The 19,989-nt window shown below is 45.7% G+C and overlaps 1 protein-coding gene across 4 annotated transcripts in view; it reads left to right on the top strand.

Annotated features, from left to right (window-relative positions):
* Window positions 1-19,989, top strand: part of TRANK1 (tetratricopeptide repeat and ankyrin repeat containing 1) — a gene marked incomplete at both ends in the record, with an annotated part of 100,280 nt that overhangs the window by 53,969 nt on the left and 26,322 nt on the right. For all 4 annotated transcript variants that reach the window (XM_080714912.1, XM_080714910.1, XM_080714909.1 and 1 more), the window contains 6 exons: window positions 7,487-7,648; window positions 10,536-10,790; window positions 12,476-12,652; window positions 13,296-16,193; window positions 19,310-19,509; window positions 19,775-19,912. In XM_080714912.1, coding sequence (XP_080571038.1) covers window positions 7,487-7,648; window positions 10,536-10,790; window positions 12,476-12,652; window positions 13,296-16,193; window positions 19,310-19,509; window positions 19,775-19,912 — 3,830 coding nt within the window. The remainder of the gene's footprint in view (window positions 1-7,486; window positions 7,649-10,535; window positions 10,791-12,475; window positions 12,653-13,295; window positions 16,194-19,309; window positions 19,510-19,774; window positions 19,913-19,989) is intronic.

Below are 19,989 nucleotides of genomic sequence, written 5' to 3'. Positions count from 1 at the left end.
TCAGACAGAATAGAGATGGCAAAAATTCAGAAAAAATCATTGCCAACAATTTAAAATACAGCTAAATTTCTTATTTCTTGATCAACTTGTGAATGCCGCCTTGGACAGACTTTCTTGTGTAATACGAAGTGTTGGACTCTCGTTCCTACTTGTTGGGTTATATCCGATGTAGATTGATTTTGAAAACTGAAAACCAGTGGGTAGCATTTACGTGGTAGTATGATTATATGAATCTTTCTCTTTTTACAACCAGTAGCATGGCTGGACACACAGAAATGAGTCAGGAAATGCCCTGACAGCTTTGCTCTCGCAGCGTGAGACGCTGGGGCTTGAGATGAGCTCGGTCTCAGTGGGAGAGTGCTTGTGAAGCGACACCCTGGGTTCAGTCTCTAGCACTGCCAAAAAGTGATATTTTTGAATTAAGCATCCCACTCGAAAGAAAATTATTTTTATGCTTCTTGTAATTCTTACACTCGTGCATGACCCTTGGGGCTCACGTGTGCATAGATTTCTGTTTTGATCTGCTATAGTACCTGCTCAGCGCGTCTTCATGAAGGAGGTATGGATGGCAGATTTATGAAGTTTTTGAAAAATGTATTTATTTTTTCCTCATACTGAATGATCATTTATTGAGTGTAGGCATTGTATTTTATTTTCTCACATTATATCATATTTGTAATTAGAATGCATTTTTCAATCAGTGACATGTCATAGTTTAATGACAGCCTTTTCCTGTGTGTTTAGCAATTCAAAGTATCTTTATTTTTATTTTATTTTATTTTGTGGTACTGAGGATTGAATGCAGGGGCATTCTACCTCTGAGCTACACCCCCAGCCCTTTTCATGTTTTATTTTGAAACAGGATGTGTTGCTGAGGCTGTCCTCTAACCTGCGATCCTCCTGTCTCAGTCTCCTAAGTATTGGGAGTACAGGTGTATGCCACCATGCTCGGCTCCAGAGCATCTTTAGATTTATGAAATACATTATATAACTTTGTTATTAGCAACTTTGAAAAAATTGTTTTATTGCCTTCTAGCCTCCATTTTACTGTTTAGAAGTCTGATGTTAGTTTCATTTTTACCTCTTTTAGAAATTTCTCTGCCTTTGAGTTCTAAAATATTCTTGGGATGCATCAAGATGTGGATCCTTATTCATCTTGCTTCATACTTGTTGACATTTCAGTCTGTTTTTTTAGCTCAGGGAAATTATCTTCTATTATTTTATTCCCCATCAATATTTCTTTTTCTTGTTTCCATTATTATTAAATAAACAAGCTATTTTATTTTATTTTATTTTATTTATGTGGTATTGGAGATTGAACCCAGGGGCACCCCAACCCTATTTAATTTTTTATTTTGAAATAGGTTCTTACTAAGCTGTAGAGGGCCTAAGTTGCTGAGGCTGGCCTTGAACCTGTGATGCTCCTGTCTCAGCCTCCCAAGAACTGGGATTACAGACGTGCACACTGCACCTGGCACGAATGAGCTGCTTGAGTTAATGATATGAGTGTCTCTACTTGTCCCTAATACTTTTCCACTTCTTTTTTCTTCCCAGATCTTTAGCTTGGGCTACAGGTTTTTCCTTTTATAATTCAATTTGTCCATTGCTACATTTCTATATTTGGAAAGTCATAGTTTTAATTTCTAAGAACCCCTTCTTCTGATTATTTCTCATTATAGCAGCTTATTCTTATTTTGTATTTGATACTTCTTGAGTTGCACTTGATATTAATTGTACATGTATGTACGTATGCATGTGCATGTACATGTTTGTGCACACACATACACACGTGTATGTGTGTATGAAGTATGTAAAGCATGTTCCCTTTTCCTCCCTGCATTATGTTACTTTGGGGTTAGTCGATTCCTTTATTGCTTCCCTCCTGCTGTTGCTTTCCCCGAACCGCCTTCTGATCTGTGGGTTGTTTCTGTTTGTGGATGAAGGATTGCATTGGCCAGCACTTACCAAGGAGCCGGTGGGCCTGTCCTTAGTTACTTTGGTGGTAGTTGATTCTTTTCCTTGCTTCTCTTTTGTGCTGTTGCTTTTCCCTGATCTCTGTGTAGATGAAGGACTGGACTGGCCAGCCCTCACTGAGTGGTCAGTGGGCCTGTCCTTAGTTATTCAAATGTGTTTCCCCAGAGCCCTCCTTCCCCTGAGTGGGCGAGGGAGTGTACCCGTAGGTGGTGTGTCCAGGCCCGAAGCAGTTTGGTGCCTGAGGATTACTGCAATTGCCAGAGAAAGAAAAGTTCATGTGGGGGAGATTGAAGCTGATTTTCATTTCTGCACTGGTGTTTGATTTTTATTTGTTTATGTCTTCTGTGACAACGAGGAGAGAGCAATGATGTCTTTGCTTTTTCCCCCCGTGGATGTCCTTTTCAAGTTTAGATGATTCATATTTTAAGGAGTTAGGGGATTTCTTCTGTGAGGAATGAAATTAACAAAGCATTGTGTAATGCTGTCTGAGAGCATGTGTATATAATCTCAGTTTGAGAAATTTGAAGTAACTAAAGAGGTTACTTTGCCAATATACTTCTAGGGTTTAAAAGGACAACAATGAAAAAAGGACCACTGGGAAATGGTAGGAAGTGGTTGATTTATTCACAAATTTATCTCTTATTAATTCTGTTAATTCTTAGAATAATGTGTATATTTAGTGTTATAGTCCTTGGCATATCGTTCATTTGTTTAGTTTTTAAAGTTTTGATTGTTTTAGTTGCGTAGGATCTTTGAATATCAACCAATCCTAAAAACATCTCATCTTGAGACAGGGCTGCTTTTTTTGTTGGGAGTGTTGGCCCCAGGGCCTCGAGCAGGCGCTTTACACTCTGACCTTCTGACCTATACTACCAGTCCAGAGATAGATTCTTGCTCTCCTTTTCTCTTCCCCACCACTTACATCAGCACCTTGGGTTCAGAACCAAGCAAGGAGACTCAGTAGAATCTCAGCGTGTCCCCTTTTACTGGCGTGAACTTGGCGTCCTTGCCAGGCTGCCATCGGCTCAGCAGGGGGCTCTGGTGGTGATGGGCGTACCAACTTGAAGCCCCCAGCACTTACTGCAGTCTTGCTGGGTGCTTATTACTTTAAAGTTTTCCAAAAGACCACAAATTTTTCTTGTCATGCTAATAAGCAAATACTGAAAGGCAATAGAGAAACACTGAATTAATGGTGAAAAGAAGTGATGAGAAAGAAGAGGATGGCAATAGTCAGAAGGACTTGTAAGCTGGAGCCTTCCTGTATTTCTTAAAATCCTTCTAGTGGTGGAACCCTTGTAGAAGTCACTCTCTGAATATGATCTCTGTGTATAATGATCTCAGAATGGGGTTATGTATTGAATATCACTTTTCCTTTATATATTAATGTGGCTGTATGGAGTTTTATGTGTGTATTTTGTTTCTAAGATTTTGCCTATTGAGCAGACTTTAAAACCTAAGACGGGACTGGGAGATCTTTCTAGAACATCTCCCTGTAATATACTTTCTTGAGATGATGGACATGCTCTATGCCTGCTTTGTTTGATAATAGCCACTAGTTACATGTGTATATTGAACTGTTAAAATGTGAATGGCTTGTGCATCTGAAGAACTTAATTTTTAATTTTATATAATTACTTTTATATAAGTAAGTTAGTGGCTACTGTATTGAGCAGTGTAGGGTTTTTTTTTTTTTTTTGGTGGTACTGGGAATGGAACCCAGGGGCCTTCTACCTCCGGGCTACACTTCTAGACCTATTTTATATTTTATTTGGAAACAGGGTCTCTTAAACCAGCTGAGGCTGGCTTTGAACATGCACGATCCTCCTGTCTCAGCCTCCCAAGCGCGGGGATGACAAGCGTGCGCCACCACGCCCGGTGAGCAGTGTAGTTTTAGATGTTAAGTACCAGAAGGTTTTTCTGTTTAGAGTAGTAGTTGAAAGCTAGTGGGAGAGTCAAAGGGAGGCGCCAAGATCCATGGGAATGAAGACAGATCTACTCTGTTTTTACGGGCCTTAACCCCTCCCATCCTCACCCACTGGGGGGCAGATGGAGGCCTAGTCTTTGGGAAGAGCTGTTGTCCAAAGAGTCTGACTTGATGAGCTTTGCTTTTTACATCTGTAGTCCTGAGTGCACCATTAGGACACGAGATTTTGGAACCTGGATGAATAAATGAACATTCTAACTTACAGGCTCACATTAAAGATGCCTTTCTCCTTTGGCCTTTCCTGAGGGTCTCAGTACCCAGTTTTTTTTTTTTTTATAATGGTGGTGCTGATGTCTTTGGATAGGGCTGCCTTTTGGCATGTAGGTGAGAAATAAAGTTTGAGCAATAAAGGGTCTATGGAAGACTTCAGTTGTTTTCTAAACCAGAGTGCTCCATGTTAGCGTGCGCACACATTATTTGGAAGCCAGTGAGATGCAGATTTTGGATCACCAGCTTCAGGATGGCCCCAGACTCTGCATTCTCACAGTGGCCGGGGATGCCAGGGTCCATGTTGAGGAGAAAAGCTTTAATGGCAAATAGTAAAGATTAGACTTGGCCTTCCTGATTCTCATGGACACCACCAGGTGGCAGCCACGTCCACTTTCTGTAGTGGCCAGTGCTGCTCAGCGCTTTCCCCTGGTCCTAAGACCAAGGATAAGGAGACGGGGTCTCGTAATTTCTTGTGGTCTCTCTGATTCATGAGTGTTTGTCTCTGGGGATGGACTCAGATCCAGGCTGTGCAGGGCCGGCTGTTTCTGCTCTGTGGTCTATACCAGAAGGGTGCCTCTTTTCAGTGATGCAGGTGTGGGGTATTCATCATACGTTTCATTTTTATAAATCACCATTTTAATTTGTTTTGGAAAATGTATGAAATGTGGGAAAGAAGGCACTAATTTTCCACAAATTCACCTGCCAGGAAAAATTAATATATTTGTGACTTGGTCATTGAATCTTATTCAATGTATTTATAGTTACACATTTTTGTTTTATTTTATAAAAATGGAATGGATATATTAATTTAACACGATCAAATTGTATATAATGGAACGTAACAGTTTTGCCTTTTATACCTTGATAGAGAAATTTTGGGCAAAAATTAAATCTCTTTTTCAAATGATTTATTTTTATTTCCTTATTTATACTTATGAGCACTATTACAACTTCAGGAGATTTCTTTAATTTTTCATTTCAAATCTTATTTATATTTGCTTAATATTATCTTTGTTGAAAATTTATAAAATATAGTTTTATATAAAAACAAATATTGTGATTACACTTTGGCATGTTTTACTCAGTTTTGCTATTGTTCAGTTAACAATCGTATTAATAACTTTATATCCTGATGTTCCTTTTGTCTCTTATTAAGCTTGTAGAAAATTTAGAAAAAAAATCCAGAAAAATTAATGTAATAAACAAGTGGTCCATGGCCTTACTACCCAGGAACACCATTTGTTTTATTTAGAACATTCACTGTATGCACTTTTATGTTGTTGGCAGCATTCTCCGATTCCCCCTAATGTCTGGAGGTTTCTCTATATCTATAGCTGCCTTCTTAATGGTTTAAGCCACTCAGTCACACGCTCATTTTACAGCTGCATCTCGTTGTCTCTGTTGTCGAGCTAGTACCTTTCTGTTCATTTTCATGTGACTTTTGTATTAAACTAATTTTCCTGGGGGAAGAATGATCTCCTTGAAAGCTTTTAATGGCTTGGTGCAGGGAGACAGGCAGCAAGCCTCATCAGCTTGATAGCAAAGGACATTCTTCTTTTGCTAAGGGTCCTGTTTTTTTCTGTACTGTGAGTTTTTGTTGTTTTCTGCGTCTTCATAGATATTTTAGGATGGAGGTAGGAGGCAAGGTTCAGGGGTGCCAGCCTGGCGGTGGTACACCACCCACATGTGTTCTTTCTCAAGGGAGCTTCTGGCCAAGGTGATGTGGGTCTCCTTTGGCAATGGTTACCCTTTCTTATTCCCTGGACAATGGTGCTATAGGGGATCCCACTTCTGCCTGGCAGCAGAGGCTCTCTTGATCAGAGGGCAATGAGCGTTTGCTCAGAAGTTGGTATGTATGTTTCTCGTGTTCTGACTTGATTTGTTGACATGTGGTCCCGGTGTGTATCAGCTGAGGTGGGAGCTCTGCCTGTTCCCCCAGATTCCTTCATTATTTGAGTGTGTCCTGATGCTGGTGTGCCTTCACAGTGAAAGGCCAGCACCACAGCTCTGCCTTGTTCTCAAGGAGTCTCTTCAGGCCTAGGGAGCCTGGTTTGCTCACGTGCCTTCAAACCAGAAGTATCTGGGAATTTCCCTCCTCCCAGGACAGCCCATGGGCAGTGCCTGGTAGGCCCGCTCTCCTCGCCTTGCCTGGGCCAGCTCTGAGGTGTCACGCTCCAGAGCACCCCTGTGTGTCAGGAAAGGCACCCTCTGCGGGACTTTACTGAGTCCACACACTCAGCTGGCATCCTCTTCCACCCCTGTCCTGCTTCTCCTTGTTCCTTGCAGGTCTTCCTCCTCAATAAGCTACTTGGATGCAATTCCTTGGCTCAGGGTTCGCTGCAGGGCAGCCCATCTGAAGAAAGGCTGCTTTAACCCCCCCCCCCCATTTTCAAATAATCCATCTCTTTTAATGGTTTCCACTCTGGTAGAACACGACATTGAACATTAATTCATCTCTGCAACCATAGTAGCACTTCTGCTGTGGGGCAAGTCCTTTTCTATTGGTGAGAAAACAGATGTCCCTCTTTACTCCCCTGTCCAGTGAAGTTCCATTTAAACTAAGAATGCTTTTTGAGATTATAATCTGATTTTAATACATCATCAGTATGTATTTTATAATTACAACTTCTTTCTCAAATAAACTGAACCAAGAGATATATTGTCTTACCTTCCTTGGCTACAGAGATGGCTCTTTACTTAAACTGGCCTTCCCACTTACCAACAAAGCGTATAGATTACGTGGGTAACGGGCATGGAGTTAGATGTCATTGCACTGAGCCACCTTCCTGCCGTCAGTTACCTGTATTGTTATACCAGTTACCTAAACTACCTGAAGGCTGAGTGCCTTAACAAACAAAAGCGCTTCTTTAGCTTAGCTCTTGGTCCTGTCCATTGCAGTTCAGTTCTTACAGTCTTACTGGAGCTCCTTCAGGTGTCTGCAGTCTGCTGATCTTGGCTGGGCTCTCTCGCATCTAATGAGGCCTCAGTTTGGACGCTGGGCTGATTCCTTTGTTCTGTGTTGTCTCTTATCCTCCAGCAGACTAGCCTGCACTCATTCTCATGGCAGATACCAAGACCTCAAGAGCCAAGAGAAGTATGTAAGGCGTCTCAAGGCCCAGGCTGAACACTGGCACAAAAGTCACAGCAACTAATGAAGTCTTGCCAGAATCAGGGAGGTGGGGAAACAGCCACAGCTCTTGATGTGAGGAACGGCAGCCACACTGCAAAGGTGGCCACACGGAGGGAATGTGGTTCTGTTCACATCTACCACAGCTGCGACCTCTGCATTCAGAAGCATCACCTGGCGGTGTTTTGCAGGACTCAGCAGTGGTGATGGACCCACTAGTGACAGCGACATTTTCCGGAGGACCTCTGAGCAGCTGGTGCAGTACATGAACTCGGGAAACCGGTCATTGCATAAAAACTTTCTGAAGCAGGAAGTAGTTCAGAGGTTCTTACGCCTTCTTTCCTCTCTGCAAGGTATTTTTCTTCACAACATTCAGTTGTGTTAAAGATGACTTTGCCCCTAAAACTCTTTTCCAGGGGCTGGGGATATAGCTCTGTGGTAGAACTCATACTTAGCATGCAAGAGGCCTAGGTCCACTTTCCAGTGCCACAAAAAATAAAAACCAAAGCCAAATTCTTTTCTGATATCTTCAATAAACTAATTTCTTCCAGTGTGCCTGCACGCTGCTTTTTCTCCTCATCTCTTTCTATTTCCTACTGTTTTGTAACAAAGAATTGTTAAAGCTGCAAAAAAAATCTAAAAATCAAGGCAGTGCATCTACATGTAGAACATTAAAACAGAAGAGAGTTCTTCAGTGAAAAGTCTATGGGCACAGGATAGACATCAGTCCTTAAATCCCCTCAGAGGCAAGCTCTGTTACTAGCTTTTCACGTGTCCTGCTAGAGTGTGCATACAGTCCTTATTTGTATACAACAAATGTTTTTTCTATAGGTAACAGCTAAGGTTAGAGTATAGGTTTTTGTAAAATTGAATGCTAACTTTTTTTTTTCTTTCTGAGAAAATCAGGAAACTGCCCTGAAAGAAGTATAGATGACAAACTAAAATAATTATGAGAGTTGCTAGGAGTCCTAAGAAGATGAACTTAGCATTTTAAAAGTTGACAATTCATTAAGGCTGTGATGTCTTCATTTTACAGAGAGCACAAGAAGGCAGGGGCGGAGGAGCCAGACACATTTTTCAGCTGATCCGCATTTGGGGCTTGGCTCTACTGCTTGCCCGATCTGTGGCCTTGGTTCATTTAGTTGCCTCATTAAGCTTCACGTTCCTCATTCGGGACTCAGCTGGGGAACGAACCTCCAGGGATAATGCATCTACAGCATTTGGACTAAGTCCGGTACATAAATGCTAATCCCAGTTAGCTGTTAGAGTGAGTTCAGTGAGTTAGAGAGTAAGATTGGCTTTTCTTTCTGGAATATGAATGGGCCAAAGATAAGTGGCACACACAAGACTCTAGGCTGGGGCACCTTGCCCAAGGCCCATTGGTGTAGACAGTCTGTGCACATCACATCTAGGGAGCCTTTGGGTTTCGGACCTAATGTCATCTGACCCATGACATCCTTTTTCATCTATACTTAAGGTTGTGACAATAAAACCCTATCATCAGAGTTTGGCCAGAATATCCTAAGAGGCCACGATGGGATTGCCACTTCTTCTTCCTTTGCTTCCTCCCGTCTGTGTCCTTGGGCTTGCTTCTTTCCTTCTTGGGGATTGCGCTTGTTAAGGCGGCTCCCTGCTCTCTGGCTGGACCACTTCCTCTTCCTCTCTGTTCCTGGCTCTTTGTGCCTTTCCAAAAGTCTTCCCATGATTTGCTTCTGGAGTTGAGTATGCCTCTAGTCTATCTGGCTGTTTTGACTTTTTTCCTCTCCTCTGTGTATCCTTAACCAGCCATAGGGATATTCAGAACTGTTTCTGTTGGAATTGACAGACTCAGATTAGCTTCAGTTATCAAGGAAAGTGACTTTTCGGACTCATGCTGGAAATGCCTGAGTTGGCTGAGGGACAGAGCCACCGTCACCAGCACCCTTGTCTCTCGTCCTCAGCTCAGCTGTCCTCTGGTCAGCAACTCTCAGACTTGGGTGGAAACAGTATAGTCTCTAAGCTCTGGCATGGCCAGCATCCCTGGACCCATAGACCCCTCTCTCTCTCAGTGGTGTAGACAGAAGTCCTAGGCTTCACTTTTGGTCATAGTGTGAACATCCAAACCAACAACCACGTGCAGGAGGACAGAAAGTCTCAGCTGGCTCAGGCCCCAGCTTACGCAGCCCTGTCCCGTTCATCCCTTGGCACGGTGCTAGAGGGCGTGGCCTGGCTGCCAGAAGACCAGTGGGGTCAGAAATGGCAAGTGTTCCTTTAAAGTGTGTCTATTTTTCTTTGATTTGAATCCTTGCTAAAAGAAGATGACAGGCTGGCCTATATTTAATTTTCCTTATTTTAAGTGAATATTTTAGATATTAATATGAATATTCATTTTGGGAAATTTAGGAAAAGATGAGAAGCATAAGCCTTCAAATGCAAATCAGGTTGCCCTTATTTCGGTAGTCTTTGATTTCTAACCATTTTTTTTTCTCCCTGCTTTCTTATGGGTAAATTGCCAGACCAAATACGTGATATCCAGTAGAACCAAATCTTAGATAAATAGAACTTGTTTCTTAGTACAACTGTGTCCCAAATATTGCATAAGAGAGATGCTAAAATTTTATTTGTTCACCTGAAATTCAAATTGAACTGGCATCCTGCATTTTTATTTGCTAAATTGATAAACTACTCACTGGGGATCCATTTGAAATGTTTTCCCCTTTTAAGATTCACCAGCAGTGTGACATGGGATTACCATTGTCCTGTCTCTAGATGTCAAGGGTCACATGGAAACACACATGCGTGCACACACACACACATCATGGAAAAACAATCAAGAATTGAGGACTAAACCATCTTCTCACTGTTGGCCCACAAGGCTTCCCTTGTTGATTACCTTATAGCACCCCCTGTAGCTCAGTTTCTTAAGCAGAACATCCTTTGACACTGGAGAGCATTGCCTTGGCCCGAGTGCTCCGCCTCAGGCCACAGCCCCGCTCTTGCACCTCTGGGGCCGAGCTCTGTGCTCTCCGTACGCCATTCTCGTCTCCTTTAGAAGCCCGCACGGTTAATGGTTTGATGTTCACCAGTGACCAAGTAATTAACCCGAGATAATCATTTGTGTATAGTTTCTCCAGTGCCCAAAAACATGTTCCGTAATCCATGTTAATGGTTAATTATGTATATATGTTGGGTTGTGGTTGGGAAAGGACGACAACTCACCTAAACCTTTTCTGGAGTGTGGTTTATTCTTATTCTTGAAAGAAATTCCTCCTGACCTGATCTGTGACATCAATCGAGACTGTGCCAACACCTTTATCAAGTTCTTACTGGAAAAACAGAAATGGGCCGAAGTGCTCCTGCTGCTTACCCGCAGAGTGAGCGGGGAGCCCGCGCTCGGAGACTGCCTCATCAAAGACTGCAGCCTCTCAGACCTGGACATCTGCACCCTCATCCCCCACCTGAGTGCCTGGGACCAGAGGAAGACTCAGCTCCTGGGCCGCCTGATAGACAGTGGAGGTGAGCGCACGGGAGAGGGCCGCGCAGGAGGGCCGGGGGGTGTCTGTGTGGGAATCCAGAACCCTGCCTGGCTCCCCGCTTTCAGAGACACCCCTGTGTCTTCCTATTTTGAAACAGCAATGAGGTTAACACCCCCAAGTGAATGCCTTTCCAGAAACTCTACGTTTTTGTGAATTCTATTTACCTGTTCTCTCTTTCTCTTATGTGAAAACAGGTATGTAAGGTTCTTGGCTCTGGGTAGGCCCACGGTGGCCAACTCTGCATGGCCTCTGGGGAACTTTCGCCTGCATTGGATATACTGTTGTGTGGCTTTTTGTCAACCCTTGTGACTTTTTTTTTTTCTAATCAACAGATTGGGATTTGACGTGCTCATTTTTTAGGGAAGCAGCCAAGTAATCGGTGGGTGGAGACTTCTGTCACTTTAATCAGAACAATCACACAGGACGATGAATGTCTGAAGTGTGCAGGCATCTTGCAAGAGTCAGTGTTTAAAAAATAATTTGGAAACGCCAGCCTCCTCCCCTTCCCCTCATCCGCAACCCACCCAGGCCACTCCTAGCTCTGTGGCCTTGGCCTGCTGTTTATGCCCCCTCCTTTTGTCATTTATAAGTTGGCAGCGATAATAGCCTCCACTTCTTCTTTTTATTGATACTGAGGCTGGAACCCAGGGGCATTCTACCTCTGACCTACACCCCTAGCCCTATTTTTATTCTTTATTTTGAAACAGAGTCTCACCAAATTTCGGAAGACCTCACTAAGTAGCTGAGGCTGTCCACAAACCACGATCATCCTGTCTCAGCCTCCCAAGTACTGGTTCTAAGCGTGTGCCACCACGCCCGGCTAGCCTCCGCTTCTTAGGCTGTTCTGATTAAAGGAGCGACTGTGTGCAGGCATTTGGAAGGACAGCTTGGTGTGCGGTTTCTGCTTGCTTTGCTGTGTAAGAGGAAGGGCTCTTCATAGGGACCCAGCACACTAGGCTTTAGGTGTTAGCTCCACCCACAGCTCTCAGGAGGTAGATGGAGCTCCTTCTGTACTTTATTTCTTCAGAACCTTTTCCTCATGTGGAATGTTGCTTTCTTTGTCATGGGTTTCTTGTTTATTCTTTAATTCAGCAAGCACTTAGAGATTACCTCCCAGGATCAGGTGCTAAGAACCAAGCCTGCAGAGGTAAACACACACTGGCTGCAACTATAGAGTGCATGACTGTCTTTGGGCGGCAGGCAGGGAGGCCCCGCTGTAGCGCAGAGGGGTAGGTAAAGGAAGGCGACGTGCGGGGATGGAGAGGGGTCAGGGAGGGTAACGAACCATGGAAGCAAGGATGGAAGAGGTACTTCTGTCGTGGTCTCCAGCTGCGGTGGGCATGGGACTAGGCAAGTGCTGGGATTCCCATCGCATTCCTGCTCTGCCCTCACTCTGAGTCAGTGCATGGTGGGCACTGTGCTGCTGTGGGACCAGTGGAGGCGCCAGCCCATAGACGGCATGCCTGAAAAAGCAGAGCTGGCAGCGGAGGACACTGGGCAGCCTTTGCTTGCAGGGGCGCAGTGACAGGGCACCTGGGGTGGATCAGCACAGGCTCTTTCCTTGGGCCTGAGTGGCAGAAGCAGCCCCCTGCCCTCAGGGCGCTGGGCTCCTCCTCTCCGCAGGAGCAAAACTCACAGGCGACCTTCTTTTCTGCCCTGTGTCAGCCTTGCCGGAGGGGCTCCAGGAGAGCCAGGAGAAGCCGCTTCTCTTGTGCCTGAAATATGAAGACTTCGACTTGGCTTTCCTTCTCTTGACCAAGGGTGCAGACCCCCGGGCCATGTCGCTCACAGAGGGAGACACGCCTCTGCACGCATCACTACACATCTTCCTAGATATCAATGGTAAGCCCGACTTCAAAGCAGTCTTTTCTTGGGAAGCTGGAGATTAGAACTGATGCTATGCTCTTTGATCTTCCATTTGGCAAAAACGCTAATCTGAAAAGGGCCCATTTCCTTGCCATGCCTGTCCAGATCTCCTGGTCTCTCACCCACAGCATGATGGGCATAAGTGACCGTCATGGTGAGTGGTCAGGGTGGGCACACTGGGGATTTTTAAAAGCTGGCTGTTGGTAGCTGGCAAGTACTTTCCATTTATTTACACCATTTTCAAGAATCCTTATATAAAGGGTCTTCCTAGACTATGCCTGGGTTATTTTGGGGCACACTGCTGACATATGGGCAGGGCAGTTCTTTGTCATCAGAGGACATTTTGTGCATTGCAGAGATTTAGCGGCATCCCTGGCCTCTCTGCTAGCCACTGCCAGGGGCACCCTTCTGGTTGTGACAGTCAGAAATGCCTCCAGCCATTGCCACATTTCCTCTGGGAGTAAACCACCCCTGGCCGAGAACCACTGGGTTATTCGATGGGCATCAGACCCTGTGGGAGGTGAGCGTTCTGAGAAGGCCCAGGCTGGCACCGCTCTGAAGCCAGTCTGCCCGCCCGAGAGGCGTGGCTCCGCACTCATGGACTGTGTTTGTCTTTCAGCCGACGTCGGGTTTAGCTTCCTCAGCCACCTCCTGGATCTCTTCTGGTCCAACCCCACCAAGTTCCACTACCTGGACCCCAACACCCAGGACAGCAGTGGGAACACGCTGATGCACCTCCTCTTTCAGAAGGGCATGCTGAAGCGCATGAAGAAGCTGATAGACCTGCTGGTGAAGTTCGACATCAACTTCCACTTGAAGAACAAAGAGGGCAAAGATGCTCGGCACCGCATCAAGAAGAATGACGCTCTGCTCTTGGCCTGGAACAAAGCCCTGACGGAGAGTCGGCGCAGGAGCCGGCAGGAGGCCGCTGCCCACCTGGGGAAGCTCCCGAGGTCTGGCCCTGGCCATGCAGCCCAGCTCAAGTCCCAGGGCTCCCTCAAGTCACTGGTGTGTGAGCCCAGCAGTGGGACCCTTGAAGGGGCTGCGGTTCCCGACAGCTGGGAGACTCTCCCTGAGGCTCAGTTGAGCAGGCAGGAGCTCGAGGCCACGAAGCCACACTCCCTGAGGGACCGCCTTGTGCAGGACATCACTGTTTTGATCCAGCAGGTTGAGCTGGATATGGCCCTTCTTGAGGATGGTCCTCAGCATTCTGAGCATTTGGAGGCCGCTGTAGGCACAGGAGGGAAGAAAGACCAAGTCCCATGCCCCCTGGGTGTGGGGAGCTCCGACTGCACTGGGACCAGCCCTGCTAGCCCGGAGGCCGGGGACGCTCATGCCCAGGTGGGCCCTGGGGCCCTCCAGCTTGTCCCTGCTGGCCACAGGGTGAGGGAGGGCAGTGAGGAGCAGGACACCTGGAGCATGCAGGAGCTCGAGGCCTGCCTCCAGGACTTCGATAATATGACCTGGGAGATCGAGTGCACCTCAGAAATGCTGAAGAAGCTGTCCAGTAAGGTGATGACCAAGGTCATCAAGAAGAAGATCATCCTGGCCATCCAGCAGCTGGGGAACGGCGAGTGGACCCAGGGTCTGCAGAAGAGGCTGAAGCACCTGAAGGGCAACATCCGGCTCTTTGAGGCCAAGCTGGACAAGGGTGCCAGGATGCTGTGGGAACTCGCCATTGACTTCTCCCCACGCTGCAGCGAGAGTCCCGAGAGGGCCTTCACCCCAGAGCGGAGCCCCTGCTCCCGGGAGAAGTCAGGGCGGGTCTACACAGAGATTATCCGGATCTGGGACATTGTCTTAGACCACTGCAAACTGTCAGATTCCATCATGGCCATCTGCAGTGCCTACAACCGGGGCTTGTCCTGCGTCCTGCGTAAGAAGCTCAAGGGTATCAGCAAAGGCCAGGTGTCGTCTAACATGAAAATCCAGAAGCGGATTCCCCGTTGCTACGTGGAGGATACAGAGGTAGAGAAGAGCAGGGAGCGCTTGGATCCCGAGTACTTTCCCCCGGCCAGCGCAGTGGAGACGGAGTACAACATCATGAAGTTCCACAGCTTCAGCACCAGCATGGCCTTCAACATTCTCAACGACATGACCGCCACGGTGGAGTACCCCTTCCGCGTGGGCGAGCTGGAGTACGCGGTGATTGACCTCAACCCCCGGCCGCTGGAGCCCATCATCCTGATCGGGCGCAGCGGCACTGGGAAGACAACCTGCTGCTTATACAGGCTGTGGAAGAAATTCCACGTCTACTGGGAAAAGGCTGAGCAGGCAGGAAGCCCGCTGCTGGCCAAGCAGGCCTGGCCCAAGACGAAGTTGCAAGTGGAGCCCAGAAAAGGGGGTCTGGGGAGGGAGGAGGAGGAGGAGGTAGAAGAGGATGAGGAAGAGGAAGGTTCTGGCCCAGTGGAAACGGCAGCTGGGCCAGAGGAGCAGGAGGGCGAGGCCGGTGCAGGGGCAGCCAGCGTGGCGCCCACAGGGGATGGCCACGCAGCAGAAGGGTGTGCGCTGGGGCGTCCCCACCAGCTGGAGCACTTGCACCAGATCTTCGTGACCAAGAACCACGTCCTGTGCCAGGAGGTGCAGAGGAATTTTATTGAGCTTTCCAAGTCCACCAAAGCCACCAGCCACTACAAGCCACTGGAAGCCCATGTCCACAAACTCCAGGACCTGAGGGACGAGCACTTCCCTCTCTTTGTCACTTCCAAGCAGCTGCTGCTCCTGCTTGATGCCTCCTTGCCTAAACCGTTCTTTCTGAGGAATGAGGATGGGAGCTTAAAGCGGAGCATCGCAGGGTGGTCCATGCAGGATGAGTTGAACATCCCTGACTGGCAGGAGGACGAGGAGGATGCCGAGGCCGACGGGGACTGCAGCGAGGAGGAGCGAGCCACGGAGGCGCGCGCTGGGGACAGTGACCCCCGGGTGTATGTGACCTTTGAGGTGTTCACCAACGAGATTTGGCCCAAGATGACTAAAGGAAAAACCTCCTACAACCCCGCACTGATTTGGAAAGAGATCAAGTCTTTTCTGAAGGGTTCTTTTGAGGCTCTCAGCTGTCCCTACGGGAGACTCACTGAAGAAGCGTATAAGAAATTAGGGAGGAAACGGTCCCCCAACTTCAAGGAAGACCGGAGCGAGATCTACAGCCTCTTCTGTCTGTATCAGCAGATCAGGTCCCAGAAAGGTTACTTTGATGAAGAGGATGTCCTGTACAACCTGTCCCAGAGGTTGTCGAAGCTCAAGGCACTCCCCTGGTCCATCCACGAGCTCTATGGCGACGAGATTCAGGACTTCACCCAGGCCGAGCTGGCCCTGCTGATGAAGTGCATCAACGACCCCAACGCCATGTTCCTCACTGGAGACACAGCCCAGAGCATCATGAAAGGCGTGGCCTTCCGCTTCAGTGACCTGCGCTCTCTCTTCCACTACGCCAGCAGAAACACCGCAGACAAGCAGTGTGCTGTCCGGAAGCCCAAGAAGATCCACCACCTATACCAGAATTACAGGTCCCACTCTGGTACGGCCAGGCCTTGGGCTCGCTGCTTGGGGAGGTGCTGGGGTTGGCCTTGGCCCTGAACCTGCAGGGTAGCTCTGGCGAGGCCTTGGCGGCTGGAGTTTGTGGGTTGAGGTCCTATGGTTTCTGCCACCGCAGAAAGTAAGTCGATAATTCAAAATGCGGTTGGGTAGAAATGGACTTTAAATACAATTATATTTTAAGGAGTTTGCTGTGACATGAAAACATTTCAGGGGGACATTTACACTGCTTTAAGAACTTTTGGTAAGATATCTTGGAAGTGGCTGTCTAATCTCTGTAAAGTAATATGCCAGTTACAATCCATTTAAACTGCTTTAAGAACTTTTGGTAAGATATCTTGGAAGTGGCTGTCTAATCTCTGTAAAGTAATATGCCAGTTACAAGCCATTAACAACCCCAAAGCAGTTTTTCTCCCAAGGAGAAGTAGAAACGCTGTGGTAGGAGCCTGGGAGCCTGGTTTGTGTCTCGGCTATGCCCCAGATCTGTGCCAGGCCCAGTGCTAAGCTGTTTACAGGGAACCTCTGCTCAAGCCTCAAGCCCTGCAAGCAGGCATTGCGCACTGTCCATGCAAGGGAACGGAGGCAGGGTGCTTGAATGATATGATGCCAGAGAGAGTGTTTTATTTATGCTTTATACATGCTGACAAGTTCTCCCCCTGTGTTTTCAACTCTCCATGAACAGCATGAGGTGTTATTTTGCGTCTTTAAAGATGTTATCTACAGGATCATGCCTAGATCTTTCTGCAACTGTGTTTTTGCCAAACACTGTGGTTTTGAGAGTTCTTCATTTTGTTAACATGGAGCTCTCTCTAGTTTATACATTTCCAACTTTTGCTAATATTTCATGACTAAACCACAGTTTACTCTCCTTTTTCCAGTGCTGGGGATTAGGTTCCTGTCAGTTCTTATTGTGACGTATGATTTTGGGCTTAAATTTCCTGAACAAATCTCTTTGGATATATATTCTATCCACAGGCTTGTTCACTCTTGCTTGGTTCTCATGGTGGGTGTAAAATGAATTCTGCCAGTGGATTTAATTTTATTTCTCTGAGGTGTGATATCTTCATGTGCTTAGTGACTGTTCTGTTTTCTTCTGCAAATTGTCTGGTTTTATCCTTTGCATATATTTTTCATATTGATTTATAAGATTTTCTAACCAATTTTCCTTTTATATCTTTTGTTGGTTTTATGTTTTGCAATTTCTTCTCCCACAATGTGAAAAATTTTATTCCATTTCTTTCTGATCTTTTTTTCACACATATGTAACATGCATCATTACGCATATACTTACTGAATAGGTAATGAAAATATACTGTGTTTATTTCCTTTCTTCGTCCTATTATTTATTTGTTTGTTTGTTTATTTATTTATTTATTTATTTATTTATTTATTTATTTATTGGTAGTGTGGATTGAACCCAGGGGCATTCTACCTCCAAGCTACACCCCTAGCACAATTATTTTTTTCTGAAACAGGGCTTTTCCAGGTTGCTAGCTGTCTTACTACTTTCTGAGGCTGCCTTTAAACCCGCGATCCTCCTGTCTCAGCCTCCCAGGTATTGAAATTATAGTAGTGAGCAGCCTGCTCAGCTCTCTTACTATTTTGAAGATTGAAAGTCACATAGCATAGAGTTCGTGTATTTGAAATGTTCAGTGTAGTGGTTTTTAATGTATTAATGAAGATGTGTGACCATCACCACCATATAATTCCAGAACATTTCATCACTCCAGAAGGAAGCCCCATAACCACAGCAGGAACGCCCATCACGCTCTTCCCCCCACCCATGACAACCACTCACCTTTGGTGTCTATGGATTTGCATCTTGTGGAAATTTCATTCAAATAGAATGATAGTTTTTTTTTTAACTAAGCATAATGTTTTCAAGGTTTACCCATGTTATAGCATGTATCTGTACTTTTTCATTTTTATGGTTGAACTATCTTTTATTCTTTGAGTATGGTTATATCAAACACTACTTATCTAGTTTCCTGAGTGACATTGAAGTGGATTCTAGTTTTTCAGGGCACGAACAACACTTCTGTGCTCTTTTCTGATCCTCCCATTAATGTAAGTTTTTGTCCTGGCTAGCTCCTAAGGAAGATGACCATCGTGTGGTAGCTGATTTGCCTACAATCAGCAGCTTATATTATGCTCGTGATCGCTTTACATGGTACACTTGCAGTAATGACAGTATTGGATAGCAAAATTTCCCCTTATTATTTGGTAACAATGGGACACACAAGACATTTTGTGATGTTCTACCTGTGCTTTATAACCTATCTAATGTTAGGCAAAGGACACATGGCCCTAAGGGAAGTAGAGAGAGCCAGCAAGATAGATACTCAATCCTGCTTCAAATCCCATTGCTGGGATCCAATGTCTTGGACTTCCTTGTTTCCTTGTAAAAGTATGATTGCCTCATCTGTCTCACCGGGTTGTGTGTGGTTAGGGTTAAATGGACTGAACACTATGGAGGAGACTATTGCGTGTGAGGTGTTCAGTAATGTCAGTGCCACTCAGAGCTTAGACGAGAAACAGGACTGGGGAGAAAGCTCTTTGGAGAATCTTTTCTCCTCCTCTAACAGGTTTTCTTTGTGCAGTCCTCTCTCAGCTGACTATAAACCTGGAGGATAAGGGTGATGGAGGCCTGGCTTGTTGTCCTCAGCTAACATTCAGCGCTGCAGTTACCATGGTAACTTTGCTTCCAGTGCTCTCAGCACCAATGAGAGGAGACAGGCCAATGCTTGTTTTCTTACCATAGCCTATCTTGGCCTCTTTTATGGGCATTTTAACAGCTCCAATTATTTAAATTGCATTTCTGCCTTTTCTCTTCCTTAGGAGGTAATTTTCTCTAATTAGGACTGTAAGTTGGGTCCTGCAAAACCCCTTCAGCTTAGCAGCACATCTTTCTCTTCCTTCACTGCACCAGAGTAGAATGGTTGGGGCCATATTGGTAGTCTGATGGGTGCTGGAAATACATACTTCCAGGGCCAATACTCCTTCTCAGGAAAAACACAAAATAACAGTAACATCCAAAACATAAAGTTATTAAAAAAATCATGTTGTACAGTATCTGAATGTGTTTCTGTTTTATCCCAGGCATCCTCAATCTGGCATCTGGAGTGGTAGATTTACTTCAGTTCTATTTCCCAGAATCCTTTGATCGCCTTCCAAGGGATTCTGGCCTCTTTGACGGTCCCAAGCCGACTGTCCTGGAGTCTTGTAGTGTAAGTGACCTGGCAATTTTGCTAAGAGGAAACAAGAGGAAAACCCAGCCCATTGAGTTTGGTGCCCACCAGGTGAGCTTCTTGGGATGGTATGTTTTGTAATAAAAGGCAGCTCGCAGTCACAAAAAGACTGAGAGACTGAATTATTCCACAAGGTAGAATTCGGTAACCCCTGTCCCAGAATGGGTGAGCTCCAGAGATAGGTGAGTGACTAATTGTTTTAATACTGTCCCTGTTCTTACTGACCAGGTCTATGCTCGCTGTTCATCTTTAAAGATACCACAGATCCTTACCGTGTTTTTCTTTGTAGAATTTAATGTTGTTTTGTTCACTTCAGGTAATCCTTGTTGCCAATGAAATGGCAAAGGAGAAAATTCCAGAAGAGCTGGGGTTAGCACTTGTGCTAACGGTTTATGAAGCAAAAGGCTTAGAATTTGATGACGTTCTCCTTTACAACTTTTTTACTGATTCTGAGGTATGTCAGACTGTATTCTTTTCACACAACCCATACCTGCATGAATGAACTTCCCCTCTGGGGAGGAGAGTTTGGAG

The sequence above is a fragment of the Muscardinus avellanarius genome, assembly GCF_963383645.1.
Source record: "Muscardinus avellanarius genome assembly, chromosome: 18".
In the NCBI taxonomy this organism is placed as follows: Eukaryota; Metazoa; Chordata; class Mammalia; order Rodentia; family Gliridae; genus Muscardinus; species Muscardinus avellanarius.
Note: the sequence above shows the minus strand (reverse complement) of the source record. Positions and strands in the feature narration are given on the sequence as shown.